Source organism: Triticum aestivum, chromosome 5B, assembly GCF_018294505.1.
Source record: "Triticum aestivum cultivar Chinese Spring chromosome 5B, IWGSC CS RefSeq v2.1, whole genome shotgun sequence".
Lineage (NCBI taxonomy): Eukaryota > Viridiplantae > Streptophyta > Magnoliopsida > Poales > Poaceae > Triticum > Triticum aestivum.
Window position 1 is genome coordinate 705,331,091 of NC_057807.1, and position 20,108 is coordinate 705,351,198.

Below are 20,108 nucleotides of genomic sequence, written 5' to 3' on the forward strand. Positions count from 1 at the left end.
CCTGCCACCGTCTCTTCCCTCTCTGTAAGTCCCCCACCCCCCCCCCCACTCCTCTCTCTCTACATTTTAGAGAAAAAATTAGTAGAGCAACAGTTTGTTTATAGCAAAAATTTTAGTTTAGAGCAAAGGATGTTAAGTAGTAGATGTTAGAGCAAAAATTAGTTTAGAGCAATTTGGTTTAAAACAAAAGTTAGTTAGGGCAGTAGGGTTTAATTAGGGTAGATGCTGCTTGTATAGTATATAGTGATACTAGTAGATGTTAATTAGGTTAGGGCAATAGTGCTACTAGTAGATGTTAATTAGATGTTTTTGAGTTAGGGCACTAGAGTTTTGCTAGGTTAATTAGGTTAGTAGTGTTGCTAGTAGTAGTGGTACAGTAGGTTAATTAGGTGATGTTAAATGAATAACCTAAATGAATGAAATTAGTAGTTAACTGAATTTTTTTCCTTTCATAATTATAGAGCACTAAAGTTAACTGAATTTTATTCTATAGTAGTTAAATGAATTTTCTTCTACACATTGTTTTTGAATTAGCTTGTGAAATTTGGACATGTGGTTGCTCGTGTATATTTGGACATGTGTTGCGGTGTCGAAGAGGGATATTTGAACACTGTTTCCAGGGAATGATGCTGAGTGGCGTATGTTTTGCCGGAATGTTAATTCATTTCTGTTCCGGCAATTTTCAGGTTCTTGATTTGTCCACTTTTTAGCAAAGGTCATGCCGAAATTTTTCATGAATTTCGGCATGACTTGTGCTACAAACTAGGACATATTGAGTGCCCAGGATTTGCCGCACCAGGAAGGAGTCAACATTCCTGCAAAACAATAGGCCTTTTTAATGTCATTATTCATTTTATTAGGTCTAGAATTAATTGACTAGATTTAATCATAGGAAACATGGCTAGCAACGATGAAGGACAGGGTAACGTCTACCGGGCGGCAGACGAATTTTTTAGCCTTACCGACGATCAACCGATGTTGTTGCTGGGCCCACCGGTGGCATCGGGGACTGAGATCGACATGCAGACCGGTGCTGAGACTGAGACCGGCGCTGAGATTCAGACCGGCATCGAGACAGGCGCTGAGAGGGGTGGAGAGGTTAGGGACAAGAAGAGAAGGGGCGGCAGGGTCGCCTTCAGCCATAAGACCGACTTCTGCTGCATCTAGCAAAAGAACGATTCTTTTAATGATGGATTCTATGTCCTACACCACATGCTGGAGTACAGACGGGATCACCAGAACCTTTACATGTCACCTAGATCTGGCGATGCCCATATTCTGCAATGGGCAAAGGACATAGGAGATATCGAGGATCATCGACTTCGAGCTGAGTTCTATAACATCCAGCGCGAACTTGCCCAAATCATCATGAAGGAGGTCGTCGGAAAAACAGGGATGTTCTACGAAGAAGGACAAATGTCGCGGGAAGACGTCCGAACATGGGTAGCCGCTCAGCGTCTCGACCTGAAGCCTTTCACTAGGCTCGGGGACTATCTCCCTGACATTGATGGATGGCACGACATGTTGGAGTGATTGTCGATATATGACAATGTGTCTGTTTAGTCCATACTTTCTGTATGACAAAACTTTGAGTTATGCACGGTGAAACTTTATTTGTGATATAATTAAACCTCCTCCTCCTTGACTAGCGAAAATCACTCTAGTTAGGGCATTTTGGGTACGATGAACTTTGTTATTTATGCTTACGATATGTTGTTTCTATTTTTGCCAAGTCTGTCTCTTTTTGTTGCTCAACTATATATGTTGCATATCATCGACTCATGTGACGATGCAGGTGCATAGATCATAGATGGCGAAGAAGTGCTACGCCAGGAGTATATATACGACAAGTGGCCGGAGTGTCAGGCCCAGGTGTATCGGTTTCCGGTTTCCGAGCGACAGGCAGTAGTTAGTTTAGGTTCACGCTAATGCGAGAGAGGGATACAAACTCATGTACTCAAAGTGATAGCTCTTCTCGCGTATATCATTGTTTAGATGGATGACGATGTATTTGCAAGTAATCGAGACTTGTATCGCTATTTTCGAGATTGATGACAAGAGACCACTTTGTGTTGGATGATGATTATGATGATGACATGATTTGATGAGACTAATTGTATGTATATGCTATGATTACATTTGTATGTGTATGATATGCTAAATATTATTGTATAAAGCCTATTCAAATACAAAATAAATATGCAGGAAAAAAAACTAATAAAACTAGTAGTAGCGAGGGGGGGGGGGAATTTAGCAGTAGCGCCGCCTTACCAGTAGCGCTTTTCTGTAAACAGCGCTGCAGATAATATCATTAGCGCCCTTTCCTAAAGCGCGCTACATCTATTCATGTATAGCAGTAGCGTGGGACAACAGGCGCTACTGCTATATGTTAGCTGTAGCGCCTTATTAGTAGCGCCGGCACCCGCGCTACTGAGAGGCCCAAAACCCGCGCTGCTGCTAGGCTTTTCCCTAGTAGTGCTAGGTTAGGACTATTATATGATGAATATTATCCAACGTTATCACCGATCCAATGTCTACAAGTTTTTAACATATTGTTCTTGCTAAGTTACTACTGCTGTTACTACTGTTACAACTGCTATAAAATTTATTGCTACTATTGTTACTGTTACTATCATTTCTACTGCTATCAAACTATCATACTACTGTACTACTGATCACGCTACTGAAAATATTTAGTATCCAGGTGTGGTTGAATTGACAACTCAACTGATAATACTTACAAGTATTTTTAGCTTCCCTTGTGTCGAATCAATAAATCTGTGTTGAATAGTCTACCCTCGAAAACTTTTGTGATCTCCTATACTTGTGGGTTATCATGTCTATTCATGTAGACCTTGTTGGAACTTCAAGTGCAAAGAATTGTAGGACAAAAATAAATTTTCCTCAAGTGAATGGCATAAGGTTTATCAATTTACGGTAGGTGTATGATGAATGTATTCTCCTCTCAAGCAACTCTGCAATATGATACAAGTAGGCAGTCGACACTTTTTAATATGTTACTCCATATAAACTTAAAAACCATTGCATACATGATGGATAGTAGGCATGAAATATATATAAAAAAAATACCTCGGACATGTGTCAGTGCCCCTAAGGACTAGTTCCCTGGAGCCATAGTCTTCACCAAGGTTGGCATGTTGCGGGGTGCTCTCTCTCCCTCTATCTATCCCCGGGGCAATTATCTCGAAGCCCTCCTCTAGTCCTCTACTACACGAAGGCTGGCGTATTGCAGGGTGCTCTCTCTCCCTCCATCTGGACATGTCGGCTGCATAGTCCCCAAGATGCTTCATCCTATCTCCCAATACCAATGCGACCCGATGTTCTGGAGAATGAAAATTGAAGCAAAGTGGAGGCCTCCATCTGGGGATTGCATGACAAAAGGAACTATATATTGTTTCTTATGAAAAACATGTAATAGTTGTGCTTTCCTTATAACTTATTATCTCGTTAGTACCATTTTAATAAAATCCTACGACGAGCTCCATGAGCCATCTTGTGCTTGTTCTTTGGTTTCATTGAAAATTGGAATCGGAGTGAAGGCCCTTTTCCTCTGAAAACACCAGGTAGACATATTTTAATTTGGCAGGGAAAAGCCATACAAACTTTACATGCTTAATTTTCCATATTAGGCATATTTGATTCCTCGATTAGTCACATGAAAAGGTGGTTTAATAGATAGAATGCCAGTTCTTTAAAACAAGTGAAAACTAGATGTACTCCTCATGAACTAAAGAAAGAAAATACCATAATTTTTTGGACGAGAAACAAAGAACAAAAACAAGCGTAGGAAAACATTCGTCAAAGTGAAAATATGACAATTTTTAGAATGCATATAAATTATTTGTGAGTATTCTCTATTTCCATGGTTTTGTGTAAGTACTTTTGACTTTTTTTTCCTAAGTTCTTAATTTTCTATTTGTCACACATACAAAAAAAATCAGCAACTTATTGAGAATATTCTTCTATATTTCACAATTTCCTTTTTGCCAACTTTTCCTGATTTTAAAACATATTTTAACAAAAAAACCAGATTGGTTGGGATTAGAAATTATTAATTTTAGAATAATCTACTTTTTTTGTTTAAATCCTCAAATTGCACTTAACATATTTTTTCTACATTAACTTATTTACTTTGATCAGATTCCCTCATGAGCGAAACAACTTAACCGTGTCATCAGAGAAATCACGCTTTGAGCTGAGGGATAGACCAAATTTGTTTGGCTTAATTTTTTTGACAAAAAACCGTAGGAAAGTTCCCTAGCTATCATTTTTCATTCATAAAAGAGGATTAGTAAGAGTACAGATGTGGTTACGTGTCACTTGTGCAGGCTTCTTCTCTCTTTAGCTAAAATTCTGAGATTAGCACTAAATTTCACCATGTTTTTGTTCCAACATGATGTCCTTCACCTTTTCCCATCGTGAAGAAACCATCGGCTCTGGATTCTCCGGTCGTAGCTTACATTATCAAAGCAGCACATGCATCAACATGTCCCTCTGCGTGCTTGCCAGTTTAGAAACTGATACCCATGGACAATCGTTGCGACTGTTTTGCCACGTAGTGGGATCTATTTACATTTCTCACGAAGCTATGTAAAAATTTCACAACTTTTAAAGCCACGTGATGAATAAGGCTAGATTATGGTGCTCGTACTCATAGATTAGAGAGAAGAATAGGAACATGTATCGAGGCAACCATACTCCATACAAAGAGGGATACATCCGAGGTTTTTTCTGCTTCAAACCAAGTCGGCTGCGGTTTCATTTTTCGCCACTTGGTACTTCAACCCCTTCTTGTCCATGGCAGCATCAATGGTGATTATCGAGTCTTCATCGGCTTCCCCGTTCACCAGCATCTGGCAGATAATTGTGATTATATTCTTTTCGACCCACCTCTTTATAGGCCTTGCACCGTACATCTGCATGGGAAAGTATGGGATTTTTTTTGAAACTATGATGATTTTTATAGCAAATTCGGAAACTATACACCCTAATGGAGAAAAATCAAAAGTATCACCCCGTCGGCCTTCTGTTGGCCGAAAAGGGACTTTTCGGCCAACCGTTGGCCAAAAAGGACTTTTCGGCCAACCGTTGGCCAAAGAGTCCCTCTTCGGCCAACACCTGCTCTACTATTTTAAAAAATTCATATCAATTAAGATTTTTAGTTTTTTAATTTGATTCTTTTTGCATTAGATTAGAAATTTTATGAAGTTTCTGTAGATATCAAGTTTGACTAGATTTGAAAGTTTGAATTTGAATTTTTCATGGATTTGCTCAAATAACTAGATTGCCTATAATTTGAGCTAGGAGTATTTTTTTAAGATGATTCTTTTTGCTACTGGTTCTTTGTGAATTTGTTTATCAGTAGTAATTAATTGGCAAATTTTATAATTATTTAAAATTAGGTTTTTATGAAAACAGTTCTGTTTTAGTGTTTGTTAGGTTTTATGCTATTTCTTTTAATTTTAATTGCTTTAAATTTTTTTCTTTAGTTTTTTGACATATTATTTTTGTTTCTGTTTAGTTATCAGTAGCTATTTTATTTGTAGTATTTGTAGTATTTTATTTCTTTTATCCTACTAGAAAACTTGTTTTGAGCTTCATAGGAGTTTATATTTAAAAGTGCCTTGTAAATCCTGTACAACCATTGCCGTTTTATACATGAAAAAAATACTTTCCCGCAATCTTTTTCCCTCCATTTTCTTTGCCACCATTTTCTTTCCCGCCATTCTCTCCCGCCACACTAAGGAGTGCTGCATCGATGGAGGATGACGATGATGCGTTCATGTGGAGTGTGAAACACTGTGTGAGAGAAGTCATAAGTGTGAAACACTCTCCAATGATGATGACGAAGCTGCAAACACTTATGACTTCTCTCAGACAGTGTTTCACACTCCACCAGCAGCACCGACGCAGGAGACACAGACCGTGTCAGACGATATTATCTACGATCGTGGACACCATGAGGCTCGTTTTATAAGTTGAGAAGTGAAGATGGCGGGAAAGAAGATGGCGGGAGAGAATGGCGGGAAAGAAAATGGAGGGAAATAAAATGGCGGGAGAAAATGGAGGGAGAGAATGGCGTAAAAACCTAATTTTAAATAATCCTAAAATTCACCAATTAATTACTACTGATAAACAAAGTCACAAAGAACCAGTAGCAAAAAGAATCATCTATAAAGAACACTCCTAGCTCAAATTATAGGCAATCTAGTGATTTGAGAAAATTCATGAAAATTCAAATTCAAACTTTAAAATCTAGTCAAACTTGATATCTGCAGAAACTTCATAAAATTTCTAATCTAATGCAAAAAGAATCAAATTAAAATACTAAAAATCCTATTTGATATGAATTTTCTAAAAAGTAGAGCAGATGTTGGCCGAAGAGGGACTCTTTGGCCAACTGTTGGCCGAAAAGTATTTTTTGGCCAACGGTTGGCCGAAAAGTCCTTTTTGGCCAACGGTTGGCCGAAAAGTCCTTTTTGGCCAACGGTTGGCCGAAAAGTCCCTCTTCGGCCAACAGGAGGCCGAAAAGTCCCTTTTCGGCCAACAGAAGGCCGATGGGGTGATACTTTTGATTTTTCTCCATTAGGGTGTATAGTTTCCGAATTTGCTATAAAAATCATCATAGTTTCAAAAAAAAAATCGTAGTTGGTCGTTTCAGAAAGTGAACCTAATGGACGATCAATTTGGAAGAAGAAGCAATGCTTACTAGGTTGTATGACTCTGACAAAATCACATCCAATGCGGCGTCCTTCAAAACTAGAGATATACCCTTGCTGGCCACTCTAACAATGATCTCCTTCATCTGGATATTCACGATTTCCTTCAGCTGGTGGTGGGAAAGCGGCTCGAATATCACAATCTCGCTTAGTCTGTTGAGGAGTTCTGGCTTGAAGTATTTCCGAACCTACGCCACACACATATATGACAGTGAATCAACATGTTGCTTAAATTTGTGAGGGCTCTTCATATTTCACATACCTGTTTCATGAGAAGGTCATGTGCAACTTTCATCGTGTTTCCCCCCGTTAGATGGTTCGCTCCCAGAGTTGACGTCATAATGATGATTGTATTCTTGAAATCTACGTTCCGGCCTTGACCATCTGTCAGCACACCATCATCAAGCAGCTGAAGGAAAACATTGATCACCGAGTAATCTGCCTTCTCCACCTCATCAAAAAGAATAACACTATATGGGCGTCTCCTGATTTTCTCGGTTAGTTGTCCGCCATCGTGGTAACCGTGGTAGCTTTATGATGCCACGAAAGGAACACTCGTATTAGTAAAGCAAGATATAAAGTTATGATGCCACGAAAGGAACACTCGTATTAGTAAAGCCACATGTAAAGTATAACATGGTAACTTTAATGTAAGAAACAAGTTTATATTGTAATCATAGACCTTGGGGGTGCTCCAATGAGACGCATCACGGAAGAAGGACAACTATATTCTGACATGTCGAAGCGAACCAGCATCTTCTAGCTGCCAAATAATTGCTCAGCGAGAGCCTTTGCAAGTTCCGTCTTTCCAACACCAGTTGAGCCGAGAAAGAGGAAGGAGCCCACCGGCTGGCCACCTCGAGCAAGGCCAACCCTAGAACGCAACACCGCTTCTGCAACCAAATCGACCGCCTCATTCTGGCCAACTACTCTCTAGTGCAATCGGTCTGCTAAGTGGATTAACTTGACCTTCTCGTCTTGATCAAGCTCAGTTATAGGGATTCCAGTCCACCGGCTTACGACCTTCAAATTATTATATTAAAAAAAGTAGTTGAGTGGCTTAAGTACAAGCTTAACTGGCAACAAAATCAGCTGAAAACGGTGTGACACGACGCACCCACCTGCGCTACAAGATCCGGGCCAACAATTGCTTCTTTTGCTTTTCCGTTGACGGAGGTGCAAGCCTCGTCTATTAGATTAAGGATGGCAATTTTACCCATGGGTACGGGTACCCGCGGGTACCGTACCCGCATGGGTAGGATATGGGCACACTTTTATACTCATAGGTAGTACCCATACCCTACCCGTTAAGTCATGGGTAGGGTACGGGTATAGCTTTGTACCCGCGGGTATACCCATACCCTGCCCGCTTGTAAAAATAATGTTAAGTTGTTGTCAATTAATCATTAATTCGTCATGTGACTCGTATACTTCTATTGACTTATGAGTATGTTGTGATTTCTAAATTTTGATAGTAGTCTTGTACCCATCTACTTGTTATTGAGCTAAGATATTTGATTTTTTGTCAAATGTGCTATGAATGAGTGTAAACTTGTGAACAACTTGTGTAGTATTTGTTCTATCCATTGGGTACCCGTTGGGTATGGGTATGGGTAAAGTTTTACACCCATGGATACGGGTATGGGTAGAATTTTGTACCCACTGACTATACGCGTATGGGTATGGTATTATTCTACCCTGCCCATACCCTACCCATTGCCATCCTTATATTAGATCAATTGCCTTATCGGGGAATTGACGGCGTGCGACATGAATGAAATAGTACATCAGTTTAGTTTGCCAGGCAAGTAGTAGTAAATTTTATTTATGCCAAAACAATTAATTAAGTAATACTCCCTCCGTTTCTAAATATAAGTCTTTGTAGAGATTCCATACTCCCTCCATTCCTAAATGTAAAGTAGTTCAACTACTAAGCACTTACTATAAATAAATAAAGTAGTACTTACTAAAAACAAACTACTTATATATATAGTAAAGTAAAGTAGTTTATTAAATCAACTAGCTAGTTCAACTATATATGAAGCACTTACTATAAATAAAATAAAGTAGTACTTACTAAAAATAAACTAGTTTAACTATAGTTCTATTATTTTTCTAACTAAATATATTAAACACTTTCTCTTCTTATTTTTTCCTTTTTCCTCTATTCTAAATATGAACATATTCATAAATGACTTCTATCATTCATAATTTTCCTATACATACACAATATGAACATATACATAAATTGACAAAGAAAACAAACACTATGAACAAAAAAATCATTAAAATTCTATGAACAAAATTACAACAGAAAAGAATCATAAAAATTCTATGAACAGAAAAAATCATAAAAATTCTATGAACAGAAAAAAATCATAAAAATTTGACATATTCGATCTTTGCATATATATGAACATACAAACATGCATATTCAACAATAATATCACCAAAAAAATCTATTAACAGAAAAAAATCTAACACAATATGAAAAAAAAATTAACAGAAACATCTATGAACTACACATCTAAAAAAAATCTATGAACTAAAAAAAATCTAACAAAATCTAACTCAATTAACTACACATCTAAATTATACTACACATCTAAATTAACTACTACTAACATCAAATTAAATTAGCAAAATTTTTGCTCACGGCGACGGTGTCGGCGACGGAGACGGAGACGGCGACGGCGACGGCGACGGCGATGTGCGGCACGGGGCAGGGCGGGGCGGCGACGGGGCGGGGCGACGTGGGCCGGGGCGGGGCGGCGACGGGCAGGGCCGGCGGCGTCGCAGGGCACGGGGCGCGGGGTGGGGTCGGCGACAGCCTCGGTGCGGCGCGGGACGGCGCGGGGAGACGACGACAACGGCGAGGCGGAGATGTTGGAAATATGCCCTAGAAGCAATAATAAAAGTGTTATTATTATATTTCTTTGTTCATGATAATAGTCTTTTATTCATGCTATAACTGTATTATCCGGAAATCGTAATACACGTGTGAATACATAGACCACAATATGTCCCTAGTGAGCCTCTAGTTGACTAGCTCGTTGTGATCAACAGATAGTCATGGTTTCCTGGCTATGGACATTGGATGTCGTTGATAACGGGATCACATCATTAGGAGAATGATGTGATGGACAAGACCCAATCCTAAGCATAGCACAAAGGTCGGTTAGTTCGTTTGCTAGAGCTTTTCCAATGTCAAGTATCTCTTCCTTAGACCATGAGATCGTGCAACTCCCGGATACCGTAGGAGTGCTTTGGGTGTACCAAACGTCACAACGTAACTGGGTGACTATAAAGGTGCATTACAGGTATCTCCGAAAGTGTCTGTTGGGTTGACACGGATCGAGACTGGGATTTGTCACTCCGTATGACGGAGAGGTATCTCTGGGCCCACTCGGTAATGCATCATCACAATGAGCTCAAAGTGACCAAGTGTTTGATCACGGGATCATGCATTGCGGTATGAGTAAAGTGACTTGCCGGTAACGAGACTGAACGAGGTATTGGGATACCGACGATCGAGTCTCGGGCATGTAACGTACCGATTGACAAAGGGAATTGCATACGGGGTTTGATCGAATCCTCGACATCGTGGTTCATCCGATGACAACATCGAGGAGCATGTGGGAGCCAACATGGGTATCCAGATCCCGCTGTTGGTTATTGACTTGAGGTCGTCTCGGTCATGTATGCATGTCTCCCGAACCCGTAGGGTCTACACACTTAAGGTTCGGTGACGCTAGGGTTATCAGGAAGACATGTATGTGATTACCGAATGTTGTTCGGAGTCCCGGATGAGATCCCGGACATCACGAGGAGTTCCGGAATGGTCCGGAGGTAAAGATTTATATAAGGAAAGTGGTTAAACGGACACCGGAAAGTTTCGGTGGCATACCGGTATTGTACTGGGGCCACCGGAAGGGTTCCGGGGGTCCACCGGGTGGGGCCACCCCTCCCGGGGGGGCCACATGGGCTGTGTGGGAGAGGGAGCCAGCCCCTAGTGGGCTGGGCGCGCCTCCCCACCTAGGCCCATGCGGCTAGGGCAAGGGGAGGGGAAACCCTAAAGGGGGCGCCCCCCTAGCTTGTGGGGCAAGCCACCCCTTTTCCCTCTCCCTTTGGCCGCCGCCCCCCTCTAGGGTTTCCCCTAGAGGGCCGGCCCCCTTGCCGCTCTCCTCCTATATATAGAGGGGTGAGGGGAGGGCTGAAAAAATACAAGCCAAGGCGCAGCCCCTCCCCTCCCCAACACCTCTCCTCCTCCGTACGTGCTTGGCGAAGCTCTGTCGGAGTACTGCTGCACCAACAACACCATGCCGTCGTGCTGCCGTTGGAGCTATCTTCCTCAACCTCTCCTTCCTCCTTGCTGGATCAAGACGGAGGAGACGTCGCCCGTACCGTACGTGTGTTAAATGCGGAGGTGCTGTCCGTTCAGCACTTGGTCATCGGTGATCCGAATCACGTCGAGTACGACTCCATCATCACCAACCCCTTGAACGCTTCCGCACTCGATCTACAAGTGGTATGTAGATGCAAACTCACTCCCTTGACTCGTTGCTTAGATGAACTCATAGATGGATCTTGGTGAAACCGTAGGAAAAATTTTAATTTTCTGCAACGTTCCCCAACAGGAGACGGGCAGCCTGGCGGCGTCAGGCGATGGGGAAGAAGAACTGAACCAAATTTTCGCGAGTGCTGCTTATATAGGCAGAGCATTGGTCCCGATTCATGGCACCAACCGGGACCAATGCACCCCTTTAGTCCCGGTTGGTGGCACCAACCAGGACCAAAGGCCTCTTTTCAGCAGCCCAAAGGGCGGGAAACAAAGACATTTGGTCCCGGTTGGTGCGACAAACCTAGACAAACGAGGGTCATTGGTACCGGTTGATGCCACAAACCGGTACCAATGCACCCCTTTAGTCCCGGTTGGTGGAACCAATCGGGACCAAAGGTCGTGTGCTGGAACTGGCGCGGTGCGGTGCTATGTTTAGTCCCACGTCGCTAGCCGAGAGGGGCTCGGAGTGGTTTATAAGCCCTGCCGAACCAACCACTTCGAGCTCCTCTCTACTGCAGGCTTACGGGCCTAAAATCACTCTTTGTGCTTGTGGGCCTATTGGGCCTACTACGGGCCTGCATCCTGGCCCTAGTAATGGGTTTCTAGTCGTATGCAGGCCGTGGTGGCCCTGTAGGTGGCACTTTTTTTAAAAAAATTCCCAGTTTTTTTGCTTTCTTTTTTGTTTATAATTACTTATTTATTTTCTTTTACGATAATTCTTTTTGCTATTAAAGTTTGTAACAAAATTCTATATAATTTTAGTTTCAATAATACTAGAGGTTTATAAAAGCTTTTTAGTTGATTCCTTTAGTTTCTTTTTAATTTTTTCCCAGTTTTTTTGCTTTCTTTTTTGTTTCTAATTACTTATTTATTTTCTTTTACGATAATTCTTTTTGCTATTAAAGTTTGTAACAAAATTCTAATTACTTATTTATTTTCTTTTATGATAATTCTTTTTTCTTTTAATGTTTTGAACAAAATTCTAGTTACTTATTTATTTTCTTTTATGATAATTCTTTTTGCTATTAAAGTTTGTAACAAAATTCTATATAATTTTAGTTTCAATAATACTAGAGGTTTATAAAAGCTTTTTAGTTGATTCCTTTAGTACCAGTTCTAAGGCTGTTACAAAGGCATTTTATTTGGTATAGGTTTTAAGGCTGGGGCCCCACGAGCACCTTTTAGTACCGGTTCGTGGCATGAACCGGTAAAAGATTTTTTTAGTTGATTCTTTCTGCAGTTGTTTTTTATTCCCACCTCCTATTTGTTCTCATCCCACGCACGTACACCGTTTCTATTCCACAGCTGTAAAAGTTCTTCAACTAATGGCCTTAGGTACACATCAATGTCATTGTCGGGTTGCTTAGGACCTTGGATGAGAACTGGCATCATAATAAACTTCCGCTTCATGCACATCCAAGGAGGAAGATTATACATACATAGTGTCACGGGCCAGGTGTTGTGATTGCTGCTCTGCTTCCCGAAAGGATTAATGCCATCCGTGCTTAAACCAAACCATACGTTCCTTGGGTCACGTGCAAACTCAGCCCATTACTCTCTCTCAATTTTTCTCCACTGCGACCCGTCAGCAGGTGCTCTCAACTTCCCGTCTTTCTTACGGTCCTCACTGTGCCATCACATCAACTTGGCATGCTCTTTGTTTCTGGACAGTCGTTTCAACCGTGGTATTATAGGAGCATACCACATCACCTTCGCAGGAACTCTCTTCCCGCGGGACTCGCCGTGAACATCACCAGGGTCATCTCGTCTGATCTTATATCGCAATGCACCGCATACCGGGCATGCATTCAAATCCTCGTACGCACCGCGGTAGAGGATGCAGTCATTAGGGCATGCATGTATCTTCTGCACCTCCAATCCTAGAGGGCATACAACCTTCTTTGCTGCGTACGTACTGTCGGGCAATTCATTATCCTTTGGAAGCTTCTTCTTTAATATTTTCACTAGCTTCTCAAATCCTTTGTCAGGCACAACATTCTCTGCCTTCCACTGCAACAATTCCAGTACGGTACCCAGCTTTGTGTTGCCATCTTCACAATTGGGATACAACTTTTTTTTGTGATCCTCTAACATGCGATCGAACTTCAGCTTCTCCTTTTGACTTTCGCATTGCGTCCTTGCATCGACAATGACCCGACGGAGATCATCATCGGGCACATCGTCTGGTTTCTCTTGATCTTCAGCAGCTTCCCCCGTTGCAGCATCATCGGGCACATCGTCTGGTTCCTCTTGATCTTTAGCAGCTCCCCCCGTTGTAGCATCATCGTATTCAGGGGGCACATAGTTGTCATCGTCCTCTTCTTCTTTGCCGTCTTCCATCATAACCCCTATTCCGTGCCTCGTCCAAACATTATAGTGTGGCATGAAACCCTTGTAAAGCAGGTGGGTGTGAAGGATTTTCCGGTCAGAGTAAGACTTCTATTCCCACATTTACTGCATGGACAACACATAAAACCATTCTGCTTGTTTGCCTCAGCCACTTCGAGAAAAATATGCACACCCTTAATGTACTCGGAGGTGTGTCTGTCACCATACATCCATTGTCGGTTCATCTGCGTGCATTACATATAATTATGTGTGTCAAAAATAAGAAAATCAGACAAATATCTATCTAAAGTAAGAAAATCAAACAAGTATCATAAAGAAGATAAGAACAAGAGGCTCACCACGGTGGTGCCGGCGACGAGATCGGCACGGGCGATCAACGGCGGTGAAAACGGGGACGGGGCGTGACGGACCCCTAAATCTAGAGAAATCTTGAAAAAAATGGAGCTCCTAGGTTGAACTTCGAGAGGAGAAAGCTTAACTAGTGTGGCTCGGGCATTTCATCGAACACCTCATGTGCATAAGAGGTGAACTAAAGCACCCAAATGCCTTCTCCTCACCGGATTGAAAAAATAGAGCACTGTGAAGTGCTCTGCCGCGGCGGTGGGTATATATAGACAAGTTATTTGTCCCGGTTTCTGGCATGAACCGGGACTAAAGCCACCCCTTCTGTCCCGGTTCATGCCACGAACCGGGACCAATGGTTGTGGGCCAGCAGCGAGGACCATTGGTCCCGGTTAGTGGCTCGAACCGGGACAAATGGTTCTACACGAACCGGGACCAATGCCCATGAGGCCCCGGCCGGCCCCCTGGGCTCACGAACCGGGTCTAATACCCCCCATTGGTCCCGGTTCTTGAAGAACCGGGACTAATGGGCTGGCCAGGGCCGAACGGTAGGCCTGTTTTTTACTAGTGTTTGTGGGTTCATACATTAGCGAACTAGACTAGATTGCTAAGCCTGAGACGAGATGTTTTCTAGCGCTGGCTGGCCTCACCTCATGGAGTGGTGAAAATGAATGTTAACGGAGCAGTTGCGCACAACAGACATGGTGGTGCAGTGGCAGCCTATGTCGAGATTATACTGGAATGTTTATGTGTTCCTCTGCGGGTTTTTTTTTTGCGAGGAAAACTTTCAATCTATTCATCTTCAATTATGGTAGTACAACGAGCACTAGAAATAATAAAAATTACATCTAGATCCGTAGACCACCTAGCGACGACTATAAGCACTGAAGCGAGCCGAAGGCGCGCCGCTGTCATCGCCCCTCCATCGCCGGAGCCGGACAAACCTTGTTGTAGTAGACAGTCGGGAAGTCGTCGTGCTAAGGCTCCGTAGAACCAACACACCAGAACAGCAACCGACGCGGATGAAGAGTGTAGATCAAAAGAATCCAACCTGAAAACACACGAACGAAGACGAACGACGAACAGATCCGCCGGAGACACAACTTCACACGGCCACCGATGATGCAAGATACATCACCGGAATGGGGGCTAGGCGGGGAGACATTTATTCCATCTTCAGGGAGCCGCCACCGTCTCGCCTTCCTGAGCAGGACACAAACCCTAGCAAAGCTCGAAAAAAGATCTAAAAACGAAGCCCTCCCACCGGCAAGGGCCGAGATCCACCCCGCCTCCATGGCCATAGGGCCACCAGAGACGGGATGGACCGACGCCGGCGCCGGTGAGAGGCAGAAAGCTAGAGTTTTGGGGAGGCGGCGGCTTATGGGTGGGATACCCTAACAGACTAAAGTTTCTATCTCTACCTGGTGCCCGATCGTATATAGGACTGAAGTATAGGATACCCTGCGGTTGTGTATCGAGACATCACTGATCCTACTATATTGGAAATATACGCACGCAGGGAAGCGCTGGCACTAGCAGAAGACCTACATGTGCAAAGATTGAAGGTGGCTTCCAACTGCCTATGACCGGTGAATGATATAAGGAGGTCCTCACTCGGCTATTGTACATGAAATAACGAATCTCATGTAGAACTAGTTTTACTTTGTGTTCTTTTGTCCATGAGCGTAGAAACTAGAAACCACAACGTTGAGGCTCATAATCTCGCTAAATTTGTCTGTAATTTAGGCGTAGGTAGACATGTTTGGTTGAGCAATCCTCATGACCTAATACTTGTACCTATGAACATTGTTATCAATCAATAAAGTGGCGAGATTTCTCTAAACAAGAGTATAACTATTGTAACTGCAATTTTCTTCGGAAGAAAATTGCACTGGTCACAGAGTTCCATTTTCACAGAAAGAAATCCCAGATTCACAGAGCATTTGAAACATACGACAGACCTATAAGAGAGTCGAGTTGAATTCATCGATGTGAAAATGGGGCTATAAGGATGAATTATACAAAGATGTTATGTGTTGACATTCATAGAGAGTAGAAACAATGCATGCAACAACAGCACCCATAAGCAAAGGCAATGCAGCAACGGTGCCACACATCAATTCGAAAGAACACACCCTGTTACAGACTTGCACAAATGCATGGTCCGGGCGGAATTAAATGGAACTCTGTAAGGTATACACAAAAAATCATTCAAATCAAGCTGTGGTTACGTCGTTCTTCTTCAAAGCGCCAATCAATCATAGGTGTTCCTCTTGCCTCCTGCATCTACATTATTGTTCCTCTTCACCACTCGAAACTCCAATCCTTTCCAGTCAATGGCGGCGTCGATGAAGATCGTCGATCCTTTGTCAGCTTCTCCTTTGACCAACATCTTGGAGATACTTATCATGATATTCTTTTGCACCCACCTCTTTATGGGTCTAGCACCATACATCTGTGACAAATTAAAAAAATATGATTAGTTATTGCCAAGACAGGTTCATTATTACTTGGCTCAAATGAGTTTGATGATACCATTATTTTGGAAACAATATTTGGTACTCACGGGGTCATATGACTCTGACAAAATAACATCCGGCACATCATCGCTAAAAACCAAAGAGATGTCCTTGCGAGCTACTCTAGCAATGATACTCTTCATTTGGATGTTCACGACCTTCTTTAGTTCGTGCTGCAAAAGTGGCTCGAATACCACGACCTCACTTAGTCTGTTGAGAAGTTCCGGCTTGAAGTATTCCCAAACCTACACCAACAAACACATACGATAAGTGAATCAGCGATGAGGCTTAATTAATTACGTTAGGGATATTTATCAGTCACAAACTTGTTTCATGAGAAGGTCTCGTGCGGTTCGCAGTGTGTTTTCTCCGGCTATTCCCGGTGTTATGTGCTGTGCTCCGACATTTGATGTCATAATGATGACCGTGTTCTTGAAATCCACATTCCGACCTTTACCATCGGTCACCACGCCATCATCAAGCAGCTGGAGCAAAACATTCAACACCGAGTGATGCGCCTTTTCCACCTCATCAAAAAGGATAACACTGTATGGCCGTCTCCTAACTTTCTCAGTTAGTTGCCCACCTTCTTCGTAGCCCAAATAGCTGTAAATGATATTACATAAGCAACTGAAACTAGTCGCACTACGAACAAATTACAATATATGATATTTGAATGTTCAAAAAGCACACAATATGCAACAAACCAAACCTTGGTGGTGCTCCAACGAGACGCAGGACAGATCCGGGGCTAACATATTCAGACATGTCAAAGCGAATCAACATCTTCTCTTCATCGAATAGCTGCTCGGCGAGAGCTTTTGCAAGCTCTGTCTTTCCAACACCAGTCAGACCCACAAATAGGAAGGAGCCTATTGGTTGACCAGGATGATCAAGACCGGCCCTAGAACACAACACCGTATCTGCAACCAAATTGACAGCCTCATATTGTCCAACTACTCGCTCATGCAATCTGTGCGCTAAATGGACTAACTTGACCTTCTCATCTTGATCAAGTGTAGCTATAGGAATGCCTGTCCATCGGCTCACAACCTTGAAAAGAATATATATAACAAAACAAATTGAAATAATACACATGACACATGCATATATCTGTTAAAATAATAGACATATATATGAATTTTAAGAAGTATGGCTACCTGTGCAATGTGATCCGGACCAACAATCATCTCACTCCCCTCTAGGCTGCTGGTGCAAGCCTCGTCAATGAGATCAATTCCCTTGTCAGGAAATTGTCGGCCGGTGACATAGCGGCCAGCGAGCTGTGCAGCGGCAACAATTGCAGCATCCTGAATTTGCAGACCATGGTGCTCTTCGTAGCGCTGCTTTAGACCACGGAGGATGCCAATGGTGGCCTGCTCGCTCGGCTCGTCGACGTGCACCTTCTGGAATCGCCGCTCCAGGGCGGGGTCCTTCTCGATGTGCTTCCGGTACTCGTCGAACGTGGTGGCGCCGACGCAACGGATGCGGCCACGGGCCAACGCCGGCTTTAGCATGTTGGCGGCGTCGTTTCGGCGCTGGTAGTCGCCGGCGCCGACGAGCGTGTGCATCTCGTCGATGAAGAGGATGATCTTGCCGTTGGACGCCTCGGCGGAGCTGATCACGTTCTTCATGCGCTCCTCGAACATGCCGCGCCACCTGGTCCCTGCCACCATGGCCGCGAGGTCGAGCTCCACCAGGCGCGCGCCGGCGAGCTGCTTGGGCACCTTCCCCTCGGCGATGCGCTGCGCGAGGCCCTCGGCGACGGCCGTCTTGCCCACCCCCGCGGCGCCGACAAGCGCGGCGCAGTTCTTGGTCCGGCGGCAGAGGATGCGGACGACGCGGTCGATCTCGTCGTCGCGGCCGACCACCGGGTCAGCCTCGCCGGCCGTGACCGCCTTGTGACTCATGTCCCGGTAGTAGGCGGCGTTGTGGCCCGAATTTCGTTCGTCATCGCGGCGCACCACTGGCACCGGGTCGACCTTGTCATCGCGGTGCACGGGCACCACCGGGTCGCGCTGCTTGCTGGCCAAGGCCGTCAGGTCCCGGCCGTAGGTGCGCAGGCAGGTCTTGTACCTGTAGTACCTCCACGCCCCGTAGCACACGGCCGCCGTGGCTCCGACGCAGGCCATGACTTTGATCTCCTCCAGCGCTAAGCCGAGGAAGGTGGAGGTGGAGGATGCTCGCGGCACGTAGGTTCCCAGTACTGGATCGTAAACTTGGCATGCACCCGCACGAGACATTGGCCGCGGCCAGGATGAAGAAGACATTGTTTCGTTTCGTTCGGCCGATGATGCATGGCTTGTGTTGCGCCTATTTATACAAGTTGGACGTACAAGAAAGCTAGCTTGACTTCACGAGCAAGATCATGGCTCCCTCCGGTTAATGCAAGTTCTCAACAAACCTACTCACATGGAAAGTATATTTCCAAGTTGGCTGCTAGCTATAAGGTCTTTTTTTATGGGAACACTATCTGGCGAGCGTTCGCTAGGAGCCAACCCTGGCGGATGCTGTCTCCACCGTTGCACGGATCTTGGCGCAGGCCCCTATCCACGTAGGATTGCCGAGGTCGTTTGCTGTCAGCTTTTTTTTAGAGGTAAAGCCTTTATTCATTCAAAATCCACAAAAAGTGGGATACAAGATTGGTCATGAGGCTGGCCAAGCCAAACATGACGCCCATATGCTAATCTTAGAGCAAATCTCGCTAACTTATGAGCTTTTAAATTAACTTGACGACTTTCAAAAGAAAAATTACATTCAAACGGTGATGATCTGGACTTTATTTCAGAGATGATCGATCCATAGGGGCCCTTGTGTCCTTTGGTAATGTCACCAATAACCTGCTTGCAATCTGAGGCCGGAACGCTGAATATGTTAGATCTTCCGCTAAAGCAATGGCCTCCCGCCATGCAATAGCCTCAAGCGTAGCTGGGTCCCAAATCCCTGCTATAACCAGAGCTGAGCTCCCAAGAAGGCTCCATGACTGTCTCTACAAATAGCTACAGCCGTCCCCCCTCAGTGTGTTCTTACTGCAGCATCAACATGAACTTTGGCATATTTCGCTGGAGGAGCCTTCGGTCGCAGACGAGGTATGTTTGTGGTTGCTGTGTTTTGGCGAACAGTTTTAGGAGCTCTCACTGCTTCCAGATCAGATATGAAGCGGGTGATGAATGCATGCGTTGCATGGGGGGTTTGAAATATTTCCTCGTGGATGGCCTTTCTTCTTGAAGTCCAAATTACCCACAGGGTTACAGAGAGGAGAACAAAGTTTTCATGTGATAGCGAATCTAAAAGGCTGAACAGCCAACTCTTCGCCCTCAATTCTGCTGTAGCAACCAGTGTACTCACTAGTTCCTCATCCACAAGGGCCCATGTACATCTCGAAACGGTGCACTCCAAAAGAGAATGCCGCAATGTATCCTGTGCGCTGCAGAAGCTGCATGTGCTCGTATTTGTCATATGGCGGTGACCTCTGACATCCTCTGTGGGCAAAGACTGTTTCGACAGTCTCCACAAGAACATGTGTACTCCCTCCGTTCGGAAATACTTGTCTTCAAAATGAATGAAAATAGATGTATCTACAACTAAAATACATCT

General features: G+C 43.8%; 1 protein-coding gene across 1 annotated transcript; it reads right to left on the reverse strand.

Annotated features, from left to right (window-relative positions):
* Positions 1 to 4,757: 4,757 nt before the first annotated feature.
* LOC123115352 (chaperone protein ClpB1-like) lies at positions 4,758 to 18,754 on the reverse strand. Its single transcript, XM_044536522.1, has 7 exons — positions 18,542 to 18,754; positions 17,672 to 18,409; positions 17,224 to 17,564; positions 16,955 to 17,117; positions 16,706 to 16,756; positions 6,731 to 6,928; positions 4,758 to 4,937 (listed from the first exon to the last, which is right to left on the reverse strand). The coding sequence occupies exons 1-7, from the start codon at positions 18,752 to 18,754 to the stop codon at positions 4,758 to 4,760; spliced, it is 1,884 nt and encodes a 627-aa protein (XP_044392457.1).
* Positions 18,755 to 20,108: the final 1,354 nt, after the last annotated feature.

Excerpts from the sequence above, each read along its gene's own strand:
- LOC123115352 (XM_044536522.1), bottom strand. The coding sequence starts at position 18,754 with ATGTCTCGTGCGGGTGCATGCCAAGTTTACGATCCAGTACTGGGAACC. Across the intron at positions 17,118-17,223 it reads CTCGTTGGAGCACCACCAAG|CTATTTGGGCTACGAAGAAG; the intron begins GTTTGGTTTGTT and ends TATCATTTACAG. Across the intron at positions 16,757-16,954 it reads CCGATGGTAAAGGTCGGAAT|GTTTGGGAATACTTCAAGCC; the intron begins GTGGATTTCAAG and ends TTGTTGGTGTAG.